The following is a 25,654-nucleotide window of genomic DNA, read 5'->3' as shown; positions in this document are numbered from 1 at the left end:
TAAATTATAACGTTATTGACCAAAAGTTATTACGTTATTGGTTCAGGACTTTTACATATATTACATTATTGGCCTATTATATTTTAAAAATGGCAAATTTATTACATTATCTGCTGTTATTATATTACTGGCTTCTACAAGGGTTATTATACTAAAAACAGAAAATACTGAAGAAAAATAGACTTTTTCAGCAAATCAGTGTCTCCATCCACTGTCATTGATCCAACTCCATGGGTTTTACTGGTAAATCAATGTTGTAGAAGATGACGGTGTTTCCACGGTAACTACGGAGCCTCTGAACGTCCAAATGGGTCATATCTGATGACCATGAAAACATGACAAACTGTATTTTACACCAATTATTTACATGTATTGATAAGATCAGTGGATTATTCACAGGTATTAAACATCTTCGGTCAGTAGATAGTTTTGTTTGCCAGTGGCTGTTTGAGTCTTTATTGGTTAAACGAACAAAGTAAATGCAATTTAAAAAAAAAAGATAATGATAGTAAAATAATAGCATAAAAAATAACAGCCAATATACTCACTAGCTTAACCCATAAAGACCCAGTGCTACTTTTGAAGCAGTTCCCAATTTAATTTTTCCTCTTTATTTAACCTTTCATAAATGATTTATCACAATTTATCATAATATTATCATCTCTGTTTTGCATTTTTTCAGTGAAAAGCAGGTAGTTTCTGATATTCAATTTGATTATCATGTACTTTAATCATCATACCAAGATTATATTTGAGGGTTGTAGAAGCCAATAATGTAATAATGGTCGATAACGTAAAAAAAATTTCATTTTTAGAATGTAATAGGCCAATAACGTAATGTCTGGCCAATAATGTAATAAAAGTCCTGAACCAATAACACAATAGCTTTGGCCAATAACGTTATAACTTATTACGTTATTGACTCAGTTATTACATTTACAAAGAATTTTTTTTTTACCAGGCCAATAACGTAATAACCAGCTAATAAATTATAACGTTATTGACCAAAAGTTATTACGTTATTGGTTCAGGACTTTTACATATATTACATTATTGGCCTATTATATTTTAAAAATGGCAAATTTATTACATTATCTGCTGTTATTATATTACTGGCTTCTACAAGGGTTATTATACTAAAAACAGAAAATACTGAAGAAAAATAGACTTTTTCAGCAAAATCAGTGTCTCCATCCACTGTCATTGATCCAACTCCATGGGTTTTACTGGTAAATCAATGTTGTAGAAGATGACGGTGTTTCCACGGTAACTACGGAGCCTCTGAACGTCCAAATGGGTCATATCTGATGACCATGAAAACATGACAAACTGTATTTTACACCAATTATTTACATGTATTGATAAGATCAGTGGATTATTCACAGGTATTAAACATCTTCGGTCAGTAGATAGTTTTGTTTGCCAGTGGCTGTTTGAGTCTTTATTGGTTAAACAAACAAAGTAAATGCAATTTAAAAAAAAAAGATAATGATAGTAAAATAATAGCATAAAAAATAACAGCCAATATACTCACTAGCTTAACCCATAAAGACCCAGTGCTACTTTTGAAGCAGTTCCCAATTTAATTTTTCCTCTTTATTTAACCTTTCATAAATGATTTATCACAATTTATCATAATATTATCATCTCTGTTTTGCATTTTTTCAGTGAAAAGCAGGTAGTTTCTGATATTCAATTTGATTATCATGTACTTTAATCATCATACCAAGATTATATTTGAGGGTTGTAGAAGCCAATAATGTAATAATGGTCGATAACGTAAAAAAAATTTCATTTTTAGAATGTAATAGGCCAATAACGTAATGTCTGGCCAATAATGTAATAAAAGTCCTGAACCAATAACACAATAGCTTTGGCCAATAACGTTATAACTTATTACGTTATTGACTCAGTTATTACATTTACAAAGAATTTTTTTTTTACCAGGCCAATAACGTAATAACCAGCTAATAAATTATAATGTTATTGACCAAAAGTTATTACGTTATCGGTTCAGGACTTTTATTACATTATTGGCCGGATATTCCATTTTAAAAATGGCAAATTTATTACCTTATCTGCTGTTATTACGTTATCGGCTGTTATTACATTACTGGCTTCTGCAAGGGTCATTATACCAAAAACAGAAAATACTGATGAAAAACTAACTTTTTTGGCAAAATCAGTATCTCCATCCACTGTCATTGATCCAACTCCATGGGTTTTACTGGTGAATCAATGTTGTAGAAGATGATGGTGTTTCCATGGTAACTATGGAGCCTCTGAACGTCCAAATGGGTCATATCTGATGACCATGAAAACATGACAAACTGTATTTTACACCAATTATTTACATGTATTGATAGGATTGGTGGATCAGAAGTTAATAAACGCTTTAGATCGGTAGAGGATTTAGTTGTCAATGGTTGTTTGAGTCTTTATGGGTTAAAAGCTCTCGTCGGGTGAGTTGCTGAAATGGAAAATGTGTTTGTTTGCTCTCTGCTGCATGGAGGAGGTCTTACTTCAGTGTGTAAAAGGGTACTTTGCGGTAACAGAACTAATAATGTGACTGGGCATTCAAAGTACAAGCAGTTTTCTTTTTCATTGTGTTTTATTGCACTGCAACTGAGGGTTAGTAATCACATTTTTAGTCAAGAAACAAAAAGTTGAAAGAACAAAAGCCTCTGAACAAAGGAGTATTGTTAGTCTGATTATTTAGTGGTAAGGGAACAAACTTTGGAAACTTTGGATTTTTAAAATGTCTTGTACTGAGCTTGACACATCTCCCCTGCAACATGAATTGAACTACTAAAATCGGTGCTTTGTTAGTTCATTTCAGCTGTTATTCGCTGACAAAAGCACAAAGAGATCCTTGCAATGTTTTTACCGATTCTGTGATTATTATTAAAATTTCGATTTTTCTGGATCTGAGATTTACGCATAAGCAAAAAGACAAGTGCGTTTATGAAATGGCAGAATATGCTCAGGATATTTATTATTGTTCATTTGAAACAAAATGTAAATTCATGTGAAAATGGTTGATTTTGCATTTAACAGGAGATGAAAATAGTGAAAGTCTATATGGTTAGCCTCATAGCATAATTACCTAAGTCATACACTATATAGACAAAAGTATTGGGACACCTTGAATTCAGGTGTTTCTTTTCTAACAGGGGTCTGGGATACAAAAAAAAAAGAGAAATGTCATAATATAGTTTTATATTGGGATAAATATCCTTGGATTGCATTGGTTAGTTTGGTTTAAAGTGTTAGCTTTGCTTTCAAAATGATGTTTTTTACTGGGTTGGATGGTTTTCTGTCAACACTGATTTATTTATTTATTTATTTATTTATTTTTAAATCCATGACTGTTTTTAAATGTTCTACCTCTAAATTTCTTAAATATTTTTCATGCTGTGGCTGTAAATAATAATTTTCTACCACAACTAACCATCTATTATCTTCACATCTCCTATTTAACCTAAAAAGGAAATACTGATGTTTATAAACTATATGGACAAAAATATTGGGACACAAGATGTCCTGTTCAGGCTGATTTGACATATAAACATCAATATTAATAATCAATATGATATTTATCCCAATATAAAACGATATTATGACATGTGTCATAATTGTTATGTATCCCAGACCCCTGTTAGAAAAAACACCTGAATTCAATGTGTCCCAATACTTTTGTCCATATAGTGTATGACTTAGGCAATTATGCTTTGAGACTAACCAAATAACCTTTCACTATTTTCATCTCCTTTTAAATATAAAATCTACCATGCTATGAGGCTAACAAAATATAGATATCAATATCTATATAATAGATTTCACAAACATTTTGGTTGTGTAATGTAAATACTGTCCAATGACATTCTAATTTAAAAGGTGGTAGATAAATAAAGCTATTATTATTATTATTATTATTATTATTATTATTATTATTATTATTATTATTATTATTATTATTAATTTTGTATAGGCCTATTTTGTTCATTGTTCTGGCTTGAAGTCTAAGGACAGGAGTGAGTAACGTCATTATGTTAAATTATTTGATGATGAGAATGGGGGTGGGATTAAATACGTTTTTTCTTCTTCCCACTCCTTTTTGAGTGTAAATGAAAGATTTTTAAATTTCTGAACTTGCATGTATTCTTCAAATGCTCAAAATAAACAAATAAATGAAATGAATATATTGATATATAGATGTACAGGGTGTATAAAAAAAAACAAAAAACAAAAAACTATACATTTTGAAAAATTACCCCCAGTTCCGTATTTGATCATTTTTGGAATTTTCTTTTATGGACGTCAGTAGGTAGAGGATTGGTGGATATTTGTCCAAATTTACAGACCCAGGTTTTCATGCATGAGTGAGCAGGGGCAAATTGCACAATCCAAGTTACGACTGGTTTGCACGAAGTAGCGGTGGGATTTAAATCCAATCAAAGGTCATGAGAGGGGACAATGGGCATCCATCTTGTTTTCCACAAAATTGCCAGGTTACAGCGTTAACATTTTGGCCACCATGTCAATTTCATTTCTTTACCCATGGCAGCTGGTCCTGCTTTTCAAAGTAAATTCAACTCTAACCCTAACTTGGCCTGTCCTCAGTGACATTTTCAGGCCTAAACAAGTTGGATTGGATTGGATTACACAATTTGCCCCTGCTCACTCATGCATGAAAACCTGGGTCTGTAAATTTGGACAAATATCCACCAATCCCCTACACTGTAAAAAATGACTGTAGAATTAACACCAAAAAGCTGTAAAATTGTAACATAAAAAAACTGTAAGTGACAAAACAATGCAAAGTTGTTTATTTGAAAAGATTTTTGTGTTAACGATTAAATCATATATAGCTGTAGTTTTTACAGGAAGAGTATGTGAACAAAACCAGATTTGTATGTAGAAATGATGTATTTCTATTGTTTTTAGAAAATAAAACTGTAAATTGAAAAACAATGTGGTGACGTTTAAATTGCAAAGACCATAATGTTGAAATAATGTCGTATTTGCTTTTTTTTTTTTTTTTTTTTTTTATAAAAAAGTTCTCAAAAAAAGTCAACATTTAACAATGTAACATTTTAAACTTGTAAATTAATGGGTTGGTAGAGTTGGTAGAGTGGCTCTTCCAATAACCAAAGGGTTGGTGGTTCGAATCCTGGTTCCGACCGTCCATATGTCCAAGTGTCCATGGAAGACACTGAACCCTAAATTGCGCCCAGTTGGACCTGGTGGGTTTGGAAAGTGCTTTGGACACCATGAAGGTGGAGAAAATGAGCTAAATAAGTGTAGTCCATTTATCATTTAAATCCAGTGTTAAATCTACATGTTTAAAATGTTAAATCTACATGTTCAAAATGTTAAATCTACATGTTCAAAATGTTAAATCTACATGTTCAAAATGTTAAATCTACATGGTTGAAATGTTAAATCTACATGTTTAAAATGTTACATCTACATGTTTACAATGTTACATCTACATGTTTAAAATGTAAAATCTACATGTTTAAAATGTAAAATCTACATGTTTAAAATGTTAAATCTACATGTTTAAAATGTTAAATCTACATGTTACTCTGTAAATATGTTTACAGTTGGATGTATTTTTTACAGTATTGTTCTGGTAACCACAGCTGCCCGTTTTTTTCTGTAAAAACAACGAGATTTTTTTTTTTTTTTACAGTGTACCTACTGACGTTCATAAAAGATAATTCCAAAAATTATCAAATGCGGAACTGGGGGTAATTTTTCAAAATGTATAGTTTTTTTGTTTGTTTTTTTTGTTACACTCTGTAGATAGGTATAGATATAGATATATAGGCTTCTCATTCTTTCCCCTAAAGAAGTGGCTCAGTTCAGGTTGCCGTGTTCCTGCCAGGAAACCAGACAGTCTAGATAAATAGATTGGTGCAGCCCCGCTCTCACCCCCTGATCAGGCGGAATGAGTTTGTCTGTCATGCCCTTGTGCAGAGAAGCCAGTGGCTGTCCTTCTGCCTGACAGAATGATGCACTGGGCACCTGTCCACACTGAACATGCTTCACTAGACGCTATCTTGTAACTATAAACTCTCCCTCAGCTGTGGTTTTCCCTGCAGATACAATGACAATCTCTCCGAATGCATTCCCTCCTCTTCTCGGCCATCCTCCTCTGCTTCTTTCCTCTGTATCAAATCTCTTGCATCTGTCTTGTAAAGCAGAATCATTTTCGGATAAAATCATCTGTCCTTCCAAATCCCTTCTTTCCCCTGCTGTGGCTGTGCTATCAGATCCTGGGGGATCAATGGGCTTCTGGTAAGAAGACTCCTGCTTCACCCTCAGTGAACCGAGAGCTAATTATCAATTCAATCCAGTGTCAGTGTGCACTCTATTTGACAGTCCGCTCTTTTTTTTTCTTTAAATGGGACCTCTTTCTGGCAAACTTCCACAGACGTACAGTAAACCCGTCATCTGTAACAGGAGTGTGTGTTGGAAAGCAAAGTGTCATGTCCAGGTCTTCGTAAATAATGTCCGGCTTTTTAAAATAAATAAATTCTACCAAAGGCTGATGTAAAAGCGAATTAATTCAGCCTGGTTCAATATCCCATGACCTTTTACTGTAAAAGCATTTTTAACAGCCAGATAACTGAATTGTGAAAGTGGGCACTTAGTGTGGCAATTTTTCATCACAGTATCATTAGTATATGACAGTGATTACACTGAGTGTTTATACTGTGGAGCAACAGGAGCATCCTCCAGCATTATCCACCACACTGTGGACCTCAGTGACAGCGGGACTGTGGATATGTCACAATATTAATACTATGTTAACCCTTAGGGGTCTGAGCCTATTTTAGCCATTTTTGAGCACTTCTTATTTTGCCTTTATATACTACAAAAGAAATGTTTACTATACCCATGTTTAGTATCTTTTTTTTCAGCACAACTTCATCTATCTCATCTGCCTATTATTTTTTCACTGTAACCTACTATATCAACACAAAAGGACAAAAAACACACAAAAAATATAAAATCCGATTTGAAAAATGTATATAATTTATTGCATAAATAACACAAAGATGCTGAACGAACCTTTTCAAAGACTTTAAAAATGGATGTTGGTTCCAAATATTAGGTCCATAAAATTAAAATTGTAATAAATAAAACTATACTCAAATATTTAACATAAAAGCATGTCTTTACATAGGCGTTTTCTCCGGTTTGCTCACCCCGCCCGGTTTCCGCATCCAGTTCAGGTGGGGGTCGTCCTCACCCTTACCTGTACTGCGAATGCAGTCTGTGGATTACAATCCGCAGATTTGGCCAGTTTTTTCCATTTTGAAAAGGGACAAAAAAATGACGTAGATATGGTCAGAAATATAACACTTGCTTTATATCACTGTAATAACGCTATATTGCTTGTAGCCGTCATATCTCCAGTTGTATTTGCTCTATCAACATTAAATAAAAAGTGGAAGAGTGTTTCAAGTCTGCACTTTCGAATGCAATTGTCCCCAGTGGTCTACGTGACCGACTTCAGACGCTACAGCGTGTTGAATATGTCATGTGACTCAATCACGGGGCCGTTACTGTGGACCCCTAAGGGTTCGTATTATTACTGTCACTGCTGAGTCTGGTATTTGAATAAGCAGATAGCTGCAGTTCAGACCTATTTACAGTCTATACAATGGATGGATGGATGGATGGACAGACAGATGGCTGGATGGATGTGTAGTGTATTTTTTATCAGATGCTTTGTGTGATAAAGGTTACTTTGCATCAGCGCTAATGTTTATTTTGTGCTTATTTACTGACTGATGTAATGAATATTAATGCAATACACAGTAGAGAATATGCCATGATTTGCATCTTCTCTCCTTGAAATTAATCCCTGAACTCATCAGACACTGGTTAAATGTAGAATAGAATAGAATAGAATAGAATAGAATAGAATAGAATAGAATAGAATAGACTATCCATCCAAACCCTTACCTAATCAAGTAATAAATATCAAAATAAAAATAAATAAAAACAGTAGAAACACAGCAGTTATTGCAGAGTCCAGTATTTAAATGGATTATTTGCTAAAATGTAATTTATTTGTCATTTAACATCTTTTAAACCTACGTAATTCTTGAATTGTTCTTCAATGTTCTTCAATTTTCTCAGAACCATTTGTCTCAGACAGGGTTGCCATGTGATATGAAAACAACACAGGATGTATTTATTTATTTATTTATTTATTATAGAAATCATGCTTCCTCTGTTATTTCCATCTATGGACTCATTGCCAATTCCAATAATAAACTACTGAAAGATATAACAGTCATAGCTAAATGTTTACTCATTTTTACAGTTTGCAGTGAAATGATATATTCTATTACATGGATAAATATGTACATGGTTGACAGACCACACAAGGAAAGCTTTATCTAGTGCATGTGTCCTTTAAAAGTCCTTCAAATTGTCTCCCATACCCAGACTCATCCCCACATTTTGCTCACACTGTGCCAAAATAGGAAATAGGTCTGGCAGTGTGCAGTGATTCCAGAATAGAACTTTTCTGACTTGTTTGGCTAGTTCTTTAAATAAACCCCATTTATCTTGGGTGGACACAGAGTCTGTACTTTTACCAAATACTGTTGGGAGAGAAGTTGTTTTTCTGGAATTGCGTCATGATATTAAAATGACTAAATCCCTACAAAAAAATGTGTTTTTTTTGTCACATTTTGCCATTTTCAGTGTATATTTGCAGCTTGGAGGTTGTTGTTTTTTGCCGTATGGAGGCAGAATTTGAAAGATAGCAGATGAAATGCCAGTCCTGCTACTTATCTCAGCAGAGTAAATCCTGGGAGCCAGACTAGTTTTTGCCAAGATAAATTCGGACCCATACCTAACATGACCTTCAGTAACAGTCCATTAAAACTGCATGACTGAAATCAGGTAACTCTAATTAGAATAGAAATGGAAAACAATATGAAGTACGGTGGTATCTGGATTTACAAGTTTAATTTGTTCCGTGGCTGAGCTTATAACTCAATATTCATGTATGTCAAATCAATTTTCCCCATTGAAATGAATTGAAATGCCATTAATCTGTTCCGGTCCCCCAAAAATACCCCGATTTCACACCTAATTTATAGATAATTTATACCACAGGTGTCAAACATGCGGCCCAGGGGATGAATTTGTGAAATGCAAAAATTACACTGAAGATATTAACAATCAATGGTGTAAAAATCATTTTAATTCAGGTTCCACATACAGACCGATTAGATTTCAAGTGGGTCAGAACAATTACCGTAATTTCCGGTCTATAAGCCACTACTTTTTCCATACACTGTGAACCCGTAGCTCTTAAAAGATGTGGCTAATTTATGTTTTCTTGGCTAATGATCGATGCGGCTGACGAAGAAGGAAGTAGAGCTGCTGCACGTAAGCTTGGCATCAATGAAGCGATGATGAAACGTTGGAGACGGGGTGGGTGCGGCTTATAGTCCGGAAAGTACGGTACATGAAAATGTTTACATACCCAAACTATACTTTTACAAAAAATGTGAATAACCTGAACAAACATTAACAAACAAGGCAGAATATTGTTAAAATTTCACTTTTTTTTTTTAAAGACAGTTTAAGTTGTTCATGTTATTCAGATTTTTAAGGATACTTTGTAGATGTAAACCTGATCATAATATAATTTGACTTTTTTCATTGTTATTATTTTACTGGTTCGGCCCACTGGAGATCAAATTGGGTTGAATGTGGCCCCTGAACTAAAATGAGTTTGACACCCCTGATTTATACCAATGAAAGCTCAGCATGTTGTCCATATTGTAGCCAGTCTTCTGCTCCACAACAAAGTCCAGTCGCTGTCCAGAGGGGAGGTGCTGAAATGCTATACTGTGTCTCTGGAAGACATGAAAAGAGGTCATAGAAAACTTGTTCATAACTGGGATTTTGGCTCATAACTCAAAGCAAAAAATCAACCAAGCACTGGTTCGTAACACGGAAAACTCGTAAGTCAAGGTTGCACTATAATTTGGGGCAACATGATTGACAGATGTCATGACAAAATAAATGACAGATTGATGGAACGGCAGAATAAAGCATGTGCGAGATGAGAAAAAATAATGTGTTCAGCGGCGTCTGAAAGTTCGACATTAGTGGGATTAAAGGGGTCATGTTTTGCTAACCCCACTTTTATTAGTCTTTGGTTCATTTATTTGTGTATCTGGACCCTAATAGTTCATAAAGTTTGAATTTGAACCCTTCAGGAGCTGCAAAGCTATCTTTATATTCATTTTGGCAAAAATTGAGTGGATATCTACAACCTGTTTTAATTCCTTCTTAATTTGTTACATTTTATAATTAGTTAGGTCACAACATTTGCACATATAAGGTCAAAACGTCCGACGAACATTTCTCCGAGTACGACATAATTGTGTATCAGCAGCAGCGGTTGTAGTCCATACTGAAAATATGTCCAAACTTTGAGCCGATTACCTAAAATGTTCAGTTTTTGGTTGAACGGGACAGAACAGCACAGCCAACAACCTGGAGGGGGCGGGGCCTGAAGTGGCTCATTGGCATTTAACCCTTTCATGCATAGTGGTCTCTATAGTGGACAGCTATTCTACAGTTGTTCTCATATATTCATGGATTTTGTTGTTTTAGTTCCGTATCAGCCAACACAATGGACGCTTATGCACCATCCCATACACTTCAGTTCATACCATTACTGTAACTTCGCTTCGCTGTTCTAGATAGACCTGATCTAGAGTAACATGTTTAAGTGTAAACCAAGTGCTTGTTATTGTTATAAGTCTGTAATTAAGTTTTTTTTTAAACAAAAGCTGTCTTTTTTTTTTTTTTTTTTTGCATATTATCTCCATGAAGTGAGTAATGTCTGGTATTAGCATGTTAAAATGTGAGAAAACTTCAGATTAGTAGCATTAAAAATGTCTGGTAAAGGTTCATACTGTCCTCCACATATAATTATTGTAGGTAATTCATTTATCAGACAAACTAGTAAAGCAAGTAAACAAACAACTACCCCTGTCTGAGAAATGAATTACCTATAATAAGCATTAAAAGTGTTTTTATTTAGTAGTTTTCACTTAATATATCAGTAAATACATGTTTATTTGCTTCAAATATTAACCCTTTCATGCACGAATTATGAGAACCTTAATCAAATTTTTTTCCTGAGTGTTTTTATTCCTCTTTAGGCATGAAAAAAACAATGCGATTGAAAATTTTCTTCTGAAAAATAAATTTAAAAAATAGATAAATAAAAAATAATAATTAAAAAAAAAAAAAACTTATGAACCGATTTTTCATGAAGTTGCAAAAATATCCACTCAGCTGGACACCACACGTTTAATTTTTGACACACAGAAACATGTATTTACTGATAAATATGTGAAAACTATGGGGAGGGCTTGTGATTCTGGGGGTTTATACTCAGGAGAGATCTACATAATGTTACCAATTCATGTCAGAAAAGATATGTAGTGTCTTAAAGCTTTAATAAAAAAAAAAAAAAAAAAAAAAAGAACAATAAAATCCATGAATATACAAGAGAACAGCTGTAGAATAGCTGTCCACTGTACTGACCAGTATGCATGAAAGGGTTAAACACATGGCGTCCAGCTGAGCAGACATTTTTGTGGCTCCATGAAAAATAGGTTCAAGAGAAAGTTGTCTTTAGGCATGTTTTTTTCATGCCTAAAGAGGAATAAAAACACTCAGGAAAAAAAAAAACAATCTTGATTAAGGGTCTCATAATTCATGCATGAAAGGGTTAAAGGACCAGCACTCAAAACGACCTTTCTGGTGTCATTACTCAGAAATAGGGTTGAAGATGGACCTGTGGAGTTGAATTACCCCGACCCCCGAAGGGGAGGCAAAGGATATTGTTTTTGGTTTTGTTTGTTCCTTTGTTTGCTTGTTTGTTACCACTCTAGCAGCAAAACTATTGATTGAATTCCTACCAAATTTGGTTTATAGATTGTCAGTGACCCAGAATAGATCTCATTACATTCTGGAAACAGTAGGTCAAAGTTAAAATTTTTTATGATTTTTTTAAAATTATTTTTTTCCCCATTAACTTATGATTAGGGATGTCCGATAATATTGGCCCACCGATATTATCAGCCCACCGATATTATCGGCCCGATGTTGGCATAAAAATGTAATATCGGTGAATATCGTTATCATTCTTTTTTGCCTATCATTAAAACCGATAAAATAATGCCTTGATTTCGCCAGCATTGGCCGACTCATAAATGAAGCATTGTTTGTAGCTGAAAGAAATGTGCAGTTTTCAAAATTGTACAGTAGAGTTGCCACACTGTAATAGACTCATGGAGGGAGGGAGAGAAAATAAATAAATATGGCATTTTTTCCACAACTTAAGTTGAAGTATGTATTCTTCGCACAGACAGTGTTTACATTGTGAAAGCCTTGTTGCATTTGAGAATGCATCCAATGGGGCATCACAATAAAATTAGGCATGATGTGTTAATTCCATGACAGGAGATATGTGATGTTACCTAAAATTAGTTTAATATCCCACATATATCGGCAGCGATATTGGTAGATATCGAAATCGGAAATTAAGCATTAGTCAATATCGGCATATCAGTTTTTGGCAAAAAAGCCAATATCGGACATCCCTACTTATGATAGGCGAAATTTCAAATGTCTGTAGCAGCAAAACTATTGGTTGAAGTCATACCGAACTGGGTTTACAGATTGACCTACTTTTCCCAAAATGTAACCACATCTATTCTGGGTCATTGGCAAGGTTCCAATTTTTTTATGAATTTTAAAATCTTTTTTTTTTCTCCCATTTACTTATAATGGGTAAAATTACATGTGTCTATAAAACCATCAATTTTGTTTCAATTTACTTCAGACACATACAGTATATAGAGGCAGTTGATATGCTGACATCAACACACGCATATACATGATGGCATCAGCTGGATCAATGCCAAAATAAGGTTCCGTATGTGTGAGGGGCGGGGTTTGTTGTGCCTGGAACCATTTATTAATGAAGAATTCAGACCCAGCATAGCATTTATAGTTTATGTAGACCACAGGGAAAAGTTTCAAAATGCATAATTACCTTTAAAAAAGCTAAATATTACTCCTTTAATGCTAAAATATTATGGCAGCTGTTGACTTACAGAGGAATCCAGTCAGAAGTACCAATCAGATAAGCTGCAAAATGACATTGCATTGGTGTAGGAGTTCTTATTTTCAGAACAAAGCCGAACATCAATGGGAAAAAAACATTTGGAGTTTCACTAACTGATTAATTCACATGTTCGGTTCCAGATGGGAATCTTTTGCTTTCCCCTCGGTCCACTAAAAGAAAAACACTATAATGAATCAGTTCAGTTACATGAGAAGACCTGCTTTTACTTTGCTTATAGGTGAACGTGTTTTTAAAGCATTGGAAGAGAAGCTAACAAATGTGCAAACAGTGAATGCCACTAAATGTTTTTGAGTAAATATTCTGCTTTTATCATAAAAAAAAAACAAAGAATAAAAGTACAGCCTATAATAAGTATTCACCTTGGATGTTTTCACCTTTTTAGTGCCATTTTGATCAGAATTTAGGGGGAAAAAACTCTTAATTTCTAAAAAGTATTCACAAATAATGCAAAATGAATTGATAGCAACTCCATTTATAAAAGCAATAAAAGGGGAACACATACGAGGAGGTGAATACTTTTTATAGGCACAATATGCTACGCTATAATGACAAAAATATTGGCTCACCTCACACCTATAGCTTGTAGGATTTCCCATTCTCATTGATTTTAAATATTATGATAAAAATGTTCATGTCAGCGGTTGTCAATAATTGTCAGGATAAATGTCAAATCAATATTTCTTTAAGGGTTTAAAAGCTGATTTTTCTTCCTGAGTGAAAATCGAAGAAACCAAACAGCTACTTGTGGTTTATAATGATTATTTATGGTCAGAATGTGACATGTATTTCAATAATCTAGGGGTGGAGCATGTAAAACAAAGTCAATGTGGAGTAAAATTAAGTAAAAAAATAAACTCTGATGCATTTTGTAAAGATTTTAGGTGACAGTGTAAATAAAATTAACCCTGAAGATGAAGTTAAAACATTCATTACAGTAATATTTATCATGTCTTTGTACATACAGTGCAAGTTTTTCATGTATTTCTACTGTATTTTTGTGTATCTTCATCATCGTGGATCATGCTTAAAAAGTAGGGTGTTATTCATGTATGATTCATTCTCATGACAAGTGCTCTATAATAAATCCTATTTTGTCATTTTTTGCCTTGTTTTGAGAAACAAAAAGTAAAGGAAAAGGCTTTTGTTATATTTTCTTGATCACAAACAGCAAATATAGCATATATCAAGGATGTTATTTTCCTATCTATCTTGTATGTATGTATGGATCTTTATTTTGGCGGGACAGTGCACATTAGTGAACACATTTATACTTTCCATTTCAGTATAAACATGTAAATATGCCAGAGTTAGCGTCAGTGCTAATTTTCATTCGCAGTCCCCATTTAATTACCAAGAAAAGCACCCAGAGAGCGCAGACTTCCGCCAAGAGAGATCTGCCCCCCCCACCCCCACCCCACCCCTTCATTTTGTTCATTATTTTCTTCATTTTTCTTCATTTTGTTTTTATATTTCTTCATTTTTCTTCGTTTTGTTCATTATTTTCTTCATTTTTCTTCATTTTGTTTTTATATTTTCTTCATTTTTGTTCATCATTTTCTTCATTTTTCTTCATTTTTTTTTTTTTTTTTTTAATTTTCTTCCTTTTTCTTCGTTTTCTTCATTATTGTCTTCATTTTTCTTCATTGTGTTTTTGTATTCATTTGGTTAATTTTGTTCAATATTTATATTTTCTTCATTTTTGTGCATTTCGTTCATTATTTTCTTCATTTTTGTGCATTTTGTTCATCATTTCCTTCATTTGTGTTCATTTAATTTTTATATTTGCTTCATTTTTGTGCATTTTGTTCATTATTTCCTTCATTTGTGTTCATTTAATTTTTATATTTGCTTCATTTTTGTGCATTTTGTTCATTATTTCCTTCATTTGTGTTCATTTAATTTTTATATTTGCTTCATTTTTGTGCATTTTGTTCATTATTTCCTTCATTTGTATTCATTTAATTTTTATATTTGCTTCATTTTTGTGCATTTTGTTCATTATTTCCTTCATTTGTCTTCATTTAATTTCTGTATTTTCTTCATTTTTGTGCATTTTGTTCATTATTTTCTTTATTTGTGTTCATTTAATTTTTGTATTTTCGTGATTTTTGTGCATTTTGTTCATTATTTTCTTTAACTGTGTTCATTCTGATGTTGTAAGTACACTCCTCTTTCTGATTGGACCAACCCCCCCCCCCCCCCCCCCCCCCCCCCGTTCACCACCAAAATGTAATCATTTCTTCCTTGTGCCAGTATCAACATTTCCTGGAAATTTCATGAAAATCCGTCCATAACTTTTTGAGGTTTCTTGCTAACTAACAAACAAACAAACAAACAAACACACAAACACACACACAAAGCAAAGCGATCACAATACCTAGTGGTGGAGGTATTAACAAAGATCTGTGCTATTATTATTATTATTATTATTATTATTGTAATTATTATACAAAATATAATTGCTATATAATGATCAGAAGGAATTGGGGGTAGGAGTACATAAGTTTTTATTTCTTCCTATTCCTTTTCACGCATGCGTAATTTCATTTTTATTATTATTATTATTATTATTATTATTATTATTATTATTATTATTATTAATAATAATAATAATAATAATAATAATAATAATAATAATAATAATAATAATAATAATTTATTTTTTTGTTTGTTTGCTTATCAATCATTTATGTACCAGTTCTTATATTTTGTTGGTTGATTTTTGTTTTGACTTCACTGTCTACATGTTCGAAATAAAGATTTCATTCATTCATTCATTCATTCATATTTATCTAAACCCACATTTATTACCTCCACCAAGGATGGCGGAGGTTATGTTTTCATCAGGGTTTGTTTGTTTGTTTGTCTGTCTGTGTCCAAGATAACTCAAAAAGTTATGGATGGATTTGGATGAAATTTTCAGGAAATGTTGATACTGGCACAAGGAAGAAATTTTTGTATTTTGGTGGCGATTGTGGGGGGGGGGGGCTCATCTGCCTTGGCTTAGTTTAGTTTGGTTTGTTTGTTTGTTAACACTCTAGCAGCAAAACTATTGGTTGATTTCGTACCAAATTGGGTTTATAGATGGCCAGTGACCCAGAATAGACATCGGGGGTGCATGGGCAATGTTGTCGGGTGTTTGGAACAAGACATCTGAGAGGGGTGCGTCAGCGACCCCTCGGACAAACCCCACGGCTTATGGATTGAAGTCCATTGTATAATAGTATGGAAGGCATACCTCCTGATGTTCATTTCTTTTTTCACATGTCGACACAGACACAGTTCCAGGTCTTTAACCCGTGGTATAGTTCACATAACGACCTGCCCGGTTTGACTGACAGCTGATGAGAAACTCCAGAAGACAAACGCTACATTAAATTGATCTTATACTGACACGTTTTTCTCTTTCTCTTCCTCCAGAGTCGGAAACACGCCAATAAAGTGCGTCTGTATTACATGCTACATCCTGTGGATGGAGGCTGCCCTGCTAAGAAGCTCAGAACAGACAATGTGAGTCCTGTTGGATTTACCTCCACATGCCTCCTGACCCGCTCAGTAATCACACAGAAACATGCACACATATACAAACCCTTATTGTTGATGGATTTCCCTTCTTTTCTACCAACCGTATGTCTTCATGACCCCTCACCCCCCCTGCGCTGTCAGATAAACGCCGCTGCCGCATTTCTAGACCAGTGAACAATGCGACAGCGACGCCGGTGCGGTGGGATGCCAGGGGCTGCCAATCCCTTATCAAACACAAAGACACAGTGTGAGGCACCCAGTCCTCCCTGTTGTGGAAATTGGATGACGTGTTTGACAGATGCTATTATGCGGCCTGTCATTTCTTGTTCCTAAAGCATGTAGGTAGTGATGTGTTTGGTTATTCTGAAGCTACTTCTGTTCCTCTTTGTGTCCATTTAATTAAATGTTTTTACAGCTGTTGTGCAGCTTTAACCACTAGATTTATTACAGTTGTGTCATTAGTTTTTATTTATGTTTGTTTTTTGGATTTCAGTTTAGCTTCAGATGTGCGCATTTCATATTTGTCAGAATCGTACGAAGCGGAAGAAATGAAGAGGCTGGAATATATTCATGCAAACAATAAGCTCTAAGTGCACATTCACTGTATTCTTTCACAGTATAACTTTTATCAATTGAAATATTTTGAACTAAGCAATCATATTGCCCAGGGGTGTCAAACTCATTTTGGTTCAGGGGCCATATTTAGCCCAATTTGATCTCAAGCGGGCCGGACCAGTAAAATAATGACTTAATAACCTATAAATAATAACAAATCCAAGTTTTTCTTTTTGTTTTAGTACAAAAAAAACCAATTACATTATGAAAATATTTACATTTTACAAAAAAGATGTGAATAACCTGAAAAAACAGAAATGTCATTTGAAAAATTAGAGCAGTTTTGACAATATTATGCCTCGACTTTAGGGCTGAAAGATATATCGTTATCGTATCGATATCGAGATATGAACATTCAAGATATTAATATCGAAAAAGCAATGATATAAATGATATAGATTTCCCCCATGCTCGCCCTGCATGTACAGCTCTGGAAGTCATAACAAATTTAATTTATTTGTACTTTATGTTAATGTTGATGACTGGCAGTGAGTTCTTATAAATAAAACTGCACTTTCCACATTCTTTTGTATTATGATGTTAGTATTTTTCTGAAAAATGCTTGGTTTTCACCGAACCCATAGTCATATCGTATCGTTATCGAGATATCTGGCATGAATATCGAGATATGAAATTTTGTCCATATCGTTCAGCCCTACTCGACTTATTATTTATACATGTATATTTACACACAGTGTTCCATAAACATTTGGTAACAGGCAGAATATTGTTAAAAGTTTGGGGTTTGGAACTAAAATTGGAACAATTTCTACAATATTCCATCTGTTATTATTAACACAACTACAGATCACAGTGGATCCATAAATGCACCAAACATTTAATAACAGGCAGAATATTGTTCAAATTGCACATTTCGGGTTGTTCATCTTTGTTTTTATTTATGTATTTATTTGCATTTTATTGTGAAAGAATAGTTTTGTAAATGTAAATATTTTCACAGTGTAATTTTTTTTTTTTTCCACTTAAATTTTTTCCACATAATTTTTCACAAAGAAAATTTGTCGTTGTCATTATTTATGGGTTATTGTGTTGTTATTTTTACTGTCGGTCACATTGGTCTGTATGTGGAACCTGAACCAAAAGGATTTGGACAACCTGGACTGTTCAGGTTCATTTTTGCACTTTCATCCCGTGGGCCGTAATGGAGCCTTTGGCGGGCCAAATTTGGCCCCTGGGCCACATGTTTGACACCTGTGATGTAGCCTGTCATATAAGCACTCAGTGGAAGGTGGGAGGGGGTAGTTGTCAGCCAGGGAATTCTCTCGGCTGTCCCGATTCAATCAGCATCTGTATCTCTGCAGCACGGGATTGGTGAAGCAAGTCATTTAGCATCAATTAACAAATATTCCAAATGTCTAATTTACATGGCCTCCTATAATAGAAGAACTATGTTTGTAATAAATAAATCAAAAGTTTTGTTTAGCCTAGTGGGTAAAAAAAAATCACAATGTACTTAAAAAATACACACAAGCAGACACACACACATACACACACACACACACACAAAAGCCACTCCCATAGCACACATAGGGCTGGATCTATCAAGGGTTTGCGTGTATTAAAACATGTGTAAACCCATTGCACACGCAAAAAAATGTTCAAACTGATTTTCTAACAGTGCGCAGTAAGGGTTGCATCTTTCAAAGGTGCAAAATAGCGCATCTGATCCAGTTAGTACATTTGACACAATGAATATGTAACATGGGGCGTTTACACTCAGTTGTGTATGTGCTGGGAGGAGAAAATGCAATATATTAATGTAGTACACGCAAAGTGATTTATCAAAACCAAAAGCTATTTTGCTCATAGAAACTGCATCTATATTTAAGATGTCTCAAAAGGAGGTGCAAATGGTTTGGATGCGTAATTGTGCACACATGGAAATGGTTAGAAGACAAAGAAATTATGAAACGAGATGCAGAGAACGCATTTTTCACCCTCGTGTGAACATTTTTGGAGCGATGGAAGAAAAAATAATTAAGACATATGAATGAATGAATTTCCCCCCGGGTTCAATAAAGTATCTATCTATCTATCTATCTATCTATCTATCTATCTATCTATCTATCTATCTATCTATCTATCTATCTATCTATCTATCTATCTATCTATCTATCTATCTATCTATCTATCTATCTATCTATCTATCTATCTATCTATCTATCTATCTATCTACAGGGGTTGGACAAAATAATGGAAACACCTTAAAAAATCAACAAAATATAATTTAATATGGTGTAGGTCCGCCTTTTGCGGCAATTACAGCCTCAGTTCTCCGAGGTATTGATTGATACAACTTGTGAATTGTTTCCAAAGGAATTTTAAGCCATTCTTCAGTTAGAATACCCTCCAACTCTTTTAGAGACGATGGCGGTGGAAATCGACGTCTTACTTGAATCTCTAAAACTGACCATAAATGCTCAATAATGTTGAGGTCTGGGGACTGTGCCGGCCATACGAGATGTTCAACTTCATTAGAATGTTCCTCATGCCATTCTTCAACAATTCTAGCTGTATGGATTGGGGCATTATCATCTTGAGCTTCCATTATTTTGTCCAACCCCTGTATGTATGTATGTATGTATGTATGTATCTATCTATCTATCTATTCCCCCCCCCCCCCCACACACACACACACACACACACACACTTTTTGGGACTCTTTTCCAATCCTAATGATTGTGATTAAAAATACGCACCGACATTCGGCTACAATGGAACAAAATTATGTGCATGTGACAGTCATTCAATCCAACTACCCCCCTCCTCCGTGTGTGCAAACACACACACACCCACACCTTTAAAATGGAAAATAAATGAATGAATGAATGAATGAATGAGTACCTTCTATGACTAAACTCCTCCAACGTTACATTTCCTTGCATCTGGATCATTCAGTCACTGTTATTAGTACTGCTGTATCCCAGAGCACTTTTTACAGCGTATTGTCTCCAGTAGCATACACAAAACCCTCATTTAAATAGGGCGGTCTCCAAGACTTTGCACCTGTTGTAATCTGCGTAAGCAATCTTTGTAAATCACCTGGAAACCGTGGTGACACCCCACACGCAAAATTCTAGACTGCAAATTCTACAAGCAAATTACTACACACAAATTGGGATCTTAGTAGATCCGGCCCATGGTATTTATATATCCACATGTAAATAATACATATGACAGGCTATATGATATGATTGCTTGGTTTAAGATAATTAAATTGATAAAAGTCATAATGTGAAAGAATGCAGTGAATGTGCAATTTACGGCTACTGTTTGCATGAATATGTTCCAGCCTCTTCCTTTCGTCCTCTGCGTTCAAGCCAGTTCTGACAGATATGAAATGTGCATGTGTAGATGAAAGCGGTGCTGCAGACGAAGAGTCCTCAGCACCACGCCCCCTGTTTGAACATGTAAAATGTTGAAAAAAATACAAACATTCCTGCTGGGATTTGAACATTGTAGACTGTAGCGTTACTTATCCGTCCACATGTACTGGCTCTCATATCTCTTGTATTTTTTTTTTCTGGGGGGGGGGGCAAAATTTATGATGAGACAAGAGTTTGTATGTAACTCAGTAATACTGTAGTCATGTAACGCATTACAATTCTGGGACAGTAATATTATATGGTAAGGAATTACTTTAAAAAGCAGTAACAAATAATCTGTAATCTATTACAATTTGGAAGTAACTTGGATAACGCTGGTAATGAGGGAGCCCCTGGTTGTGTATTTTAACTTTAAAGTCCAAATATATCAAAGGTATCTATGTGTGTATGTACTTAACTTGTAGTTTTCAGCTCAGTTTGTATCATTGCGTTTCATTTTGTGTCAATTTAAATGCAAGTGAGTTACTTCTGCCCACACCCCTTTCCTGTCGGTGCCATGGATACCATCATGTAGACATCCCACTACAGTACTACAATAATTTTATTTGACCTGGCGTGTTGGTGGTCCTTGATGACTGGCTTAACCCTTTCATGCATGAATTAGGAGAACCTTAATAAAGTTTTTTTTTTTTCTCCTGAGTGTTTAGGCATGAAAAAAAACAAATAATTTGATTGAATTTTTTTTTTTTAACCTATTTTTCATGGAGTTACAAAAATGTCCACTCAGCTGGACACTATGCATTTCATTTTAGAAGCAAAGAAACATGCATTTACTGATATACAGTGGGGAAAACTATGAAATAAAAACACTTTTAATGCTGCTAATCTGATGTTTTCTCTCATTTTAACATACCTGCCTGGAGATAATATGCAAAAAAAAAAACCTTTTTGTTAAAAAAAAAAAAAAAAAAAACAGAAACTGTTAATTACAGTCTAATAACAATTGCCTTTTTTTTTTTTTTTTTACAGTCAAACATGTCACTGCAGGATCAGGTTTATTTAGAACAGCAAAGTTACAGTAATGGTATGAATTTCAGTGTGTGGGATGGTGCATAAGCGTCCACTGTGTTGGCGGATATGGAACTAAAACAACAAAACCCATGAATATATAAGAGAACACCTTTGAACAGCTGTCCACTGTAGTGACCAGTATGCATGAAAGGGTTAAAACACGGAAATCCAGCTCAAGTTACCTGAAGAGAGGCTGTGAGTTTTTGAATTCGTTTGAAGGTTTTGGTAGTTTGATGTTGTTTTGGGTGCCTTGAGAAAGAAATTAAAGCCTTGTCAAAATACTTCCCACTCTGTGCAAAGCCATTTAATTCTTGTATGCCATGAACCATTAACATTTGCATAAAACAACACAAGCAGTCTTTATCTGCAATTCAGTTTGGTCTAATTTGTGTTGCTGGGTTGTTGATGTTGTTGAGTTTTGAGTGTTTTCTTTCTTTTTTTTTTCTTTTCTTTTTTTAATTAAGTCCACTCACTGCATGATTCTGAAAACTGTTAAAAAAAAGTTGGAAAGAGGCTGAAATGGAAGTGATCAGTGGTTTGAACGTCCAGGTGTGGATATGAGATATGACTACTTCAGGGACATCCGTACAACAGAGAATCATAAGAGGGTCATTCCATCCCAAATCAACCAGACTTCAGAAAGTGTTTCCAGAATTTTTATGATGCTGGCCAGCCTAATTTTGGGAATTCTATTCATAATCCTGAACAAACTTATTCATCATGGAGGAAAAATGTGTTGTTGGATTGATCTTAAAAGAATGTCTTTGCAAATGTAATAACAAAAGCAGTTATGTAATAAGTTATAATGTTACTGGCCAAAAGCTATTACGTTGTTGGTTCGGGACTGTTATGACGTTATTGCCCAGATTTAAAATTTTTGGCCCATTAGATTTTAAAAATTTGAAAATTTATTATCGGCCGTTATTATGTTATCGGTTGTTACATTATTGGCTTCTACAACGTTGCTCATATTTGTTCAGGTTATTCACATTTTTTGTAAAAGGATAGTTTGTTAATGTAAACATTTTCATGTAATTTCACTATTTTTTTACACTAAAAAAAAAAAAGATCAAATCTGCAGTTGGCATTATTTAAAGGTTATTATGATTTATTATGTTTTTCTGGTCTGACCGAATTGAGATCGAACTGGTTTATATGCGTCTGTATGGAACCTGAAATAAAATTATTTTTACACCATTGATTGTTAATATCTTCAATGTAATTTTTGCATTTCACAAATTCATCCTGCGGGCCAGATTGGACCATTTAGCGGGCCGGATTTGGCCCCCGAGCCTTATGTTTGACACCTGTGTTATAGAAGATGATGGTGTTTCCACGGTAACCACAGAGCCTCTGAATGTCCAAATGGGTCATATCTAATAATAATAATAATAATAATAATAATAATAATAATAATAATAATAATAATGATAATAATAATAATAATAATAATAATGATAATAATAACAATAATACATTTTATTTATAAGCGCCTTTCAAGACACCCAAGGACACTGTACAACAAGATAAAACAAACAATTCATAAAATACAAAGAAATAAACAGATTAAAACAAATAATTACTATATATAGAAATGAAGTTGTTTCATGATGACCATAAAAAGATGACAAACTGTATTTTACACCAATTATTGACATGTATTGATAGGATTAGCAGACCAACAGGTATTAAATATTGTATATCAGTAAATGGTTTAGGTCGGTGGTGGATGTTTGGGTCTTTAAGGGTTAAAGAACTGATGCCTAATCCTTAGAACACCCCTACTAAAAGCCTGTCAGTGTCTTTAACGCTCTGTTTCCTCATATTACAACTTCCACAACGCACCATTTATGTCATTTTTTTTTCTATTTTCTATATTCCAGCTTTTAATGTGCCCCCTGGAACCTTGTGTTTCCTCTTCTCTTTTACATTCTTTCTCTGTATTCAATACTTCCTCTCTTTTCCACTAATCGCTTTTCCAACGATTTTACTCCCTGGGAGGTTTTTTTTTTTTTTTTTTTTTTTTTTTTAATTCAATTTCTAGTCCCAGCTCTTCTCTCCCTTTTATTTCTTCAGTGCTGATGGCCATTATTACATTCCTCTCACTGTAAAATATAATGTGTTGTGTCAAATTAACCCTTTCATGCATGAATTATGAAAAAAAAGTACCAATCGACAACAGTATGTGCAGGATGTAAGCTGTTATTTGTTGTTGTTTATGTGTCACCAGTTGAGGCAATTCCTTAAACAAAACAAATGTGTACCTAGTGCGTTGACCCCTAAACTGTTACTGAAGTAAATATGACAGATTTAGTTAGACAAGGATTTTCAAGTTAAAATTTGAGACATTTTTAACTTGCTTTTTTTTTTTTTTTTTTTTTTTTTTTTTTGAAATCACAACAAGCCAAGGAATCAGTTGTTGTTCTAATGCATAATAATATGTTAGCACAACAAATGGACCACATTCTGTTTTACAGTGGTGTAGTGTGGTAGTAAACTACAGTGGCCCAGAGGTGCAGCAGACCAAAATATTATCCACTATAAAAAAAAAAAAAAAAAGAGAACAGCCCAAAAAATTATCCACTATGAGAAAAAAAGAGAACAACCCTAAAAATCATCCACTAACTCAAAAAATTATCCACTATAAGAAAAAAAGAGAAGATCCCCAAAAAATTGTCCACTAGCCCAAAAGATTATCCACTATAAGAAAAAAAGGAGAACATCCCAAAAAATTATCCACTCTAAGAAAGAAAAGAGAACAGCCCAAAAAATTATCCACTATAAGAAAAAAGAGAACAGCCCTAAAATCATCCACTAGCCCAAAAAATTATCCACTATAAGAAAAAGAGAGAAGATCCCAAAAAATTGTCCACTAGCCAAAAAAATTATCCACCATAAGAAAAAAAGAACATCCCAAAAAATTATCCACTCGAAGAAAAAAAAAAGAGAACAGCCCTAAAAATCATCCACTAGCCCAAAAAATTATCCACCATAAGAAAAAGAGAGAAGATCCCAAAAAAGTGTCCACTAGCCCAAAAAATTATCCACTATAAGAAAAAAAGAACAGCCCAAAAAATTATGCACTAAAAGAAAAAGACAACAGCCCAAAAAATTATTTTTTGTGGTGGCCTTAATTTTAAAGCAAGAGACCTTTCAGATAAACAGCTCCCCCCTAATTGAAAAGGTGGATAATATATATATATATATATATATATATATATATAAGTGTTTGCTCCTGGAGGATTCTGTTGGGTTTCTGTAAATTGACTTAGAGTCTGGTTTTGACCAACTCTATATATAAAATGTCAAGAGATAACTTTTTTTTTGTGATCTGGCGCTATATAAATAAAATTTTGATTGATTGAGTGATTTAATTGGTTTTCCCCTGTAAGTCGCTTTGGAAAAAAGCGTCTGCCAAATGCGTAAACATAAACATATGTATATATATAGTGTAAAATTTGTTGGGCTGTTCTCTTTTTCATTTCTTATAGTGGATGATTTTTTGGGCTATTCTCTTTTCATTTAGAGGACAATTTTTTGAGGTTGTTCTCTTTTTTTCCTTATAGTGGATAATTTTTGGGGGGGGGGGGCTGGTCTCTTTTGTTTTTTTTTTTCTTATAGTGGATCATTTTTTGGGCTGTTCTCTTTTTTTTTTTTTTACTGGATAATATTTTGGACCGTTCTCTTTTTTTTTCTTATAGCGGATAATATTTTGGACTGTTCTCTTTTTTTTTCTTATAGCGGATAATATTTTGGACCGTTCTCTTTTTTTTTCTTATAGCGGATAATATTTTGGGCTGTTCTCTTTTTTTTTCTTATAGTGGATAATATTTTGGACTGTTTTTTTTCTTTGGACCACTGCAGTAAACATTCTGAACAC

The 25,654-nt window shown here is 34.0% G+C and overlaps 1 protein-coding gene across 1 annotated transcript in view; it reads left to right on the top strand.

Moving 5' to 3' along the window:
• zmat4a (zinc finger, matrin-type 4a) overlaps nucleotides 1-25,654 on the top strand; it is a 434,438-nt gene that overhangs the window by 169,162 nt on the left and 239,622 nt on the right. The window contains exon 3 of the mRNA XM_030144264.1: nucleotides 16,637-16,726. Within this exon, the coding sequence (XP_030000124.1) occupies nucleotides 16,637-16,726 (90 nt within the window). The remainder of the gene's footprint in view (nucleotides 1-16,636; nucleotides 16,727-25,654) is intronic.

This window comes from Sphaeramia orbicularis, chromosome 9 (assembly GCF_902148855.1).
Source record: "Sphaeramia orbicularis chromosome 9, fSphaOr1.1, whole genome shotgun sequence".
In the NCBI taxonomy this organism is placed as follows: Eukaryota; Metazoa; Chordata; class Actinopteri; order Kurtiformes; family Apogonidae; genus Sphaeramia; species Sphaeramia orbicularis.
Note: the sequence above shows the minus strand (reverse complement) of the source record. Positions and strands in the feature narration are given on the sequence as shown.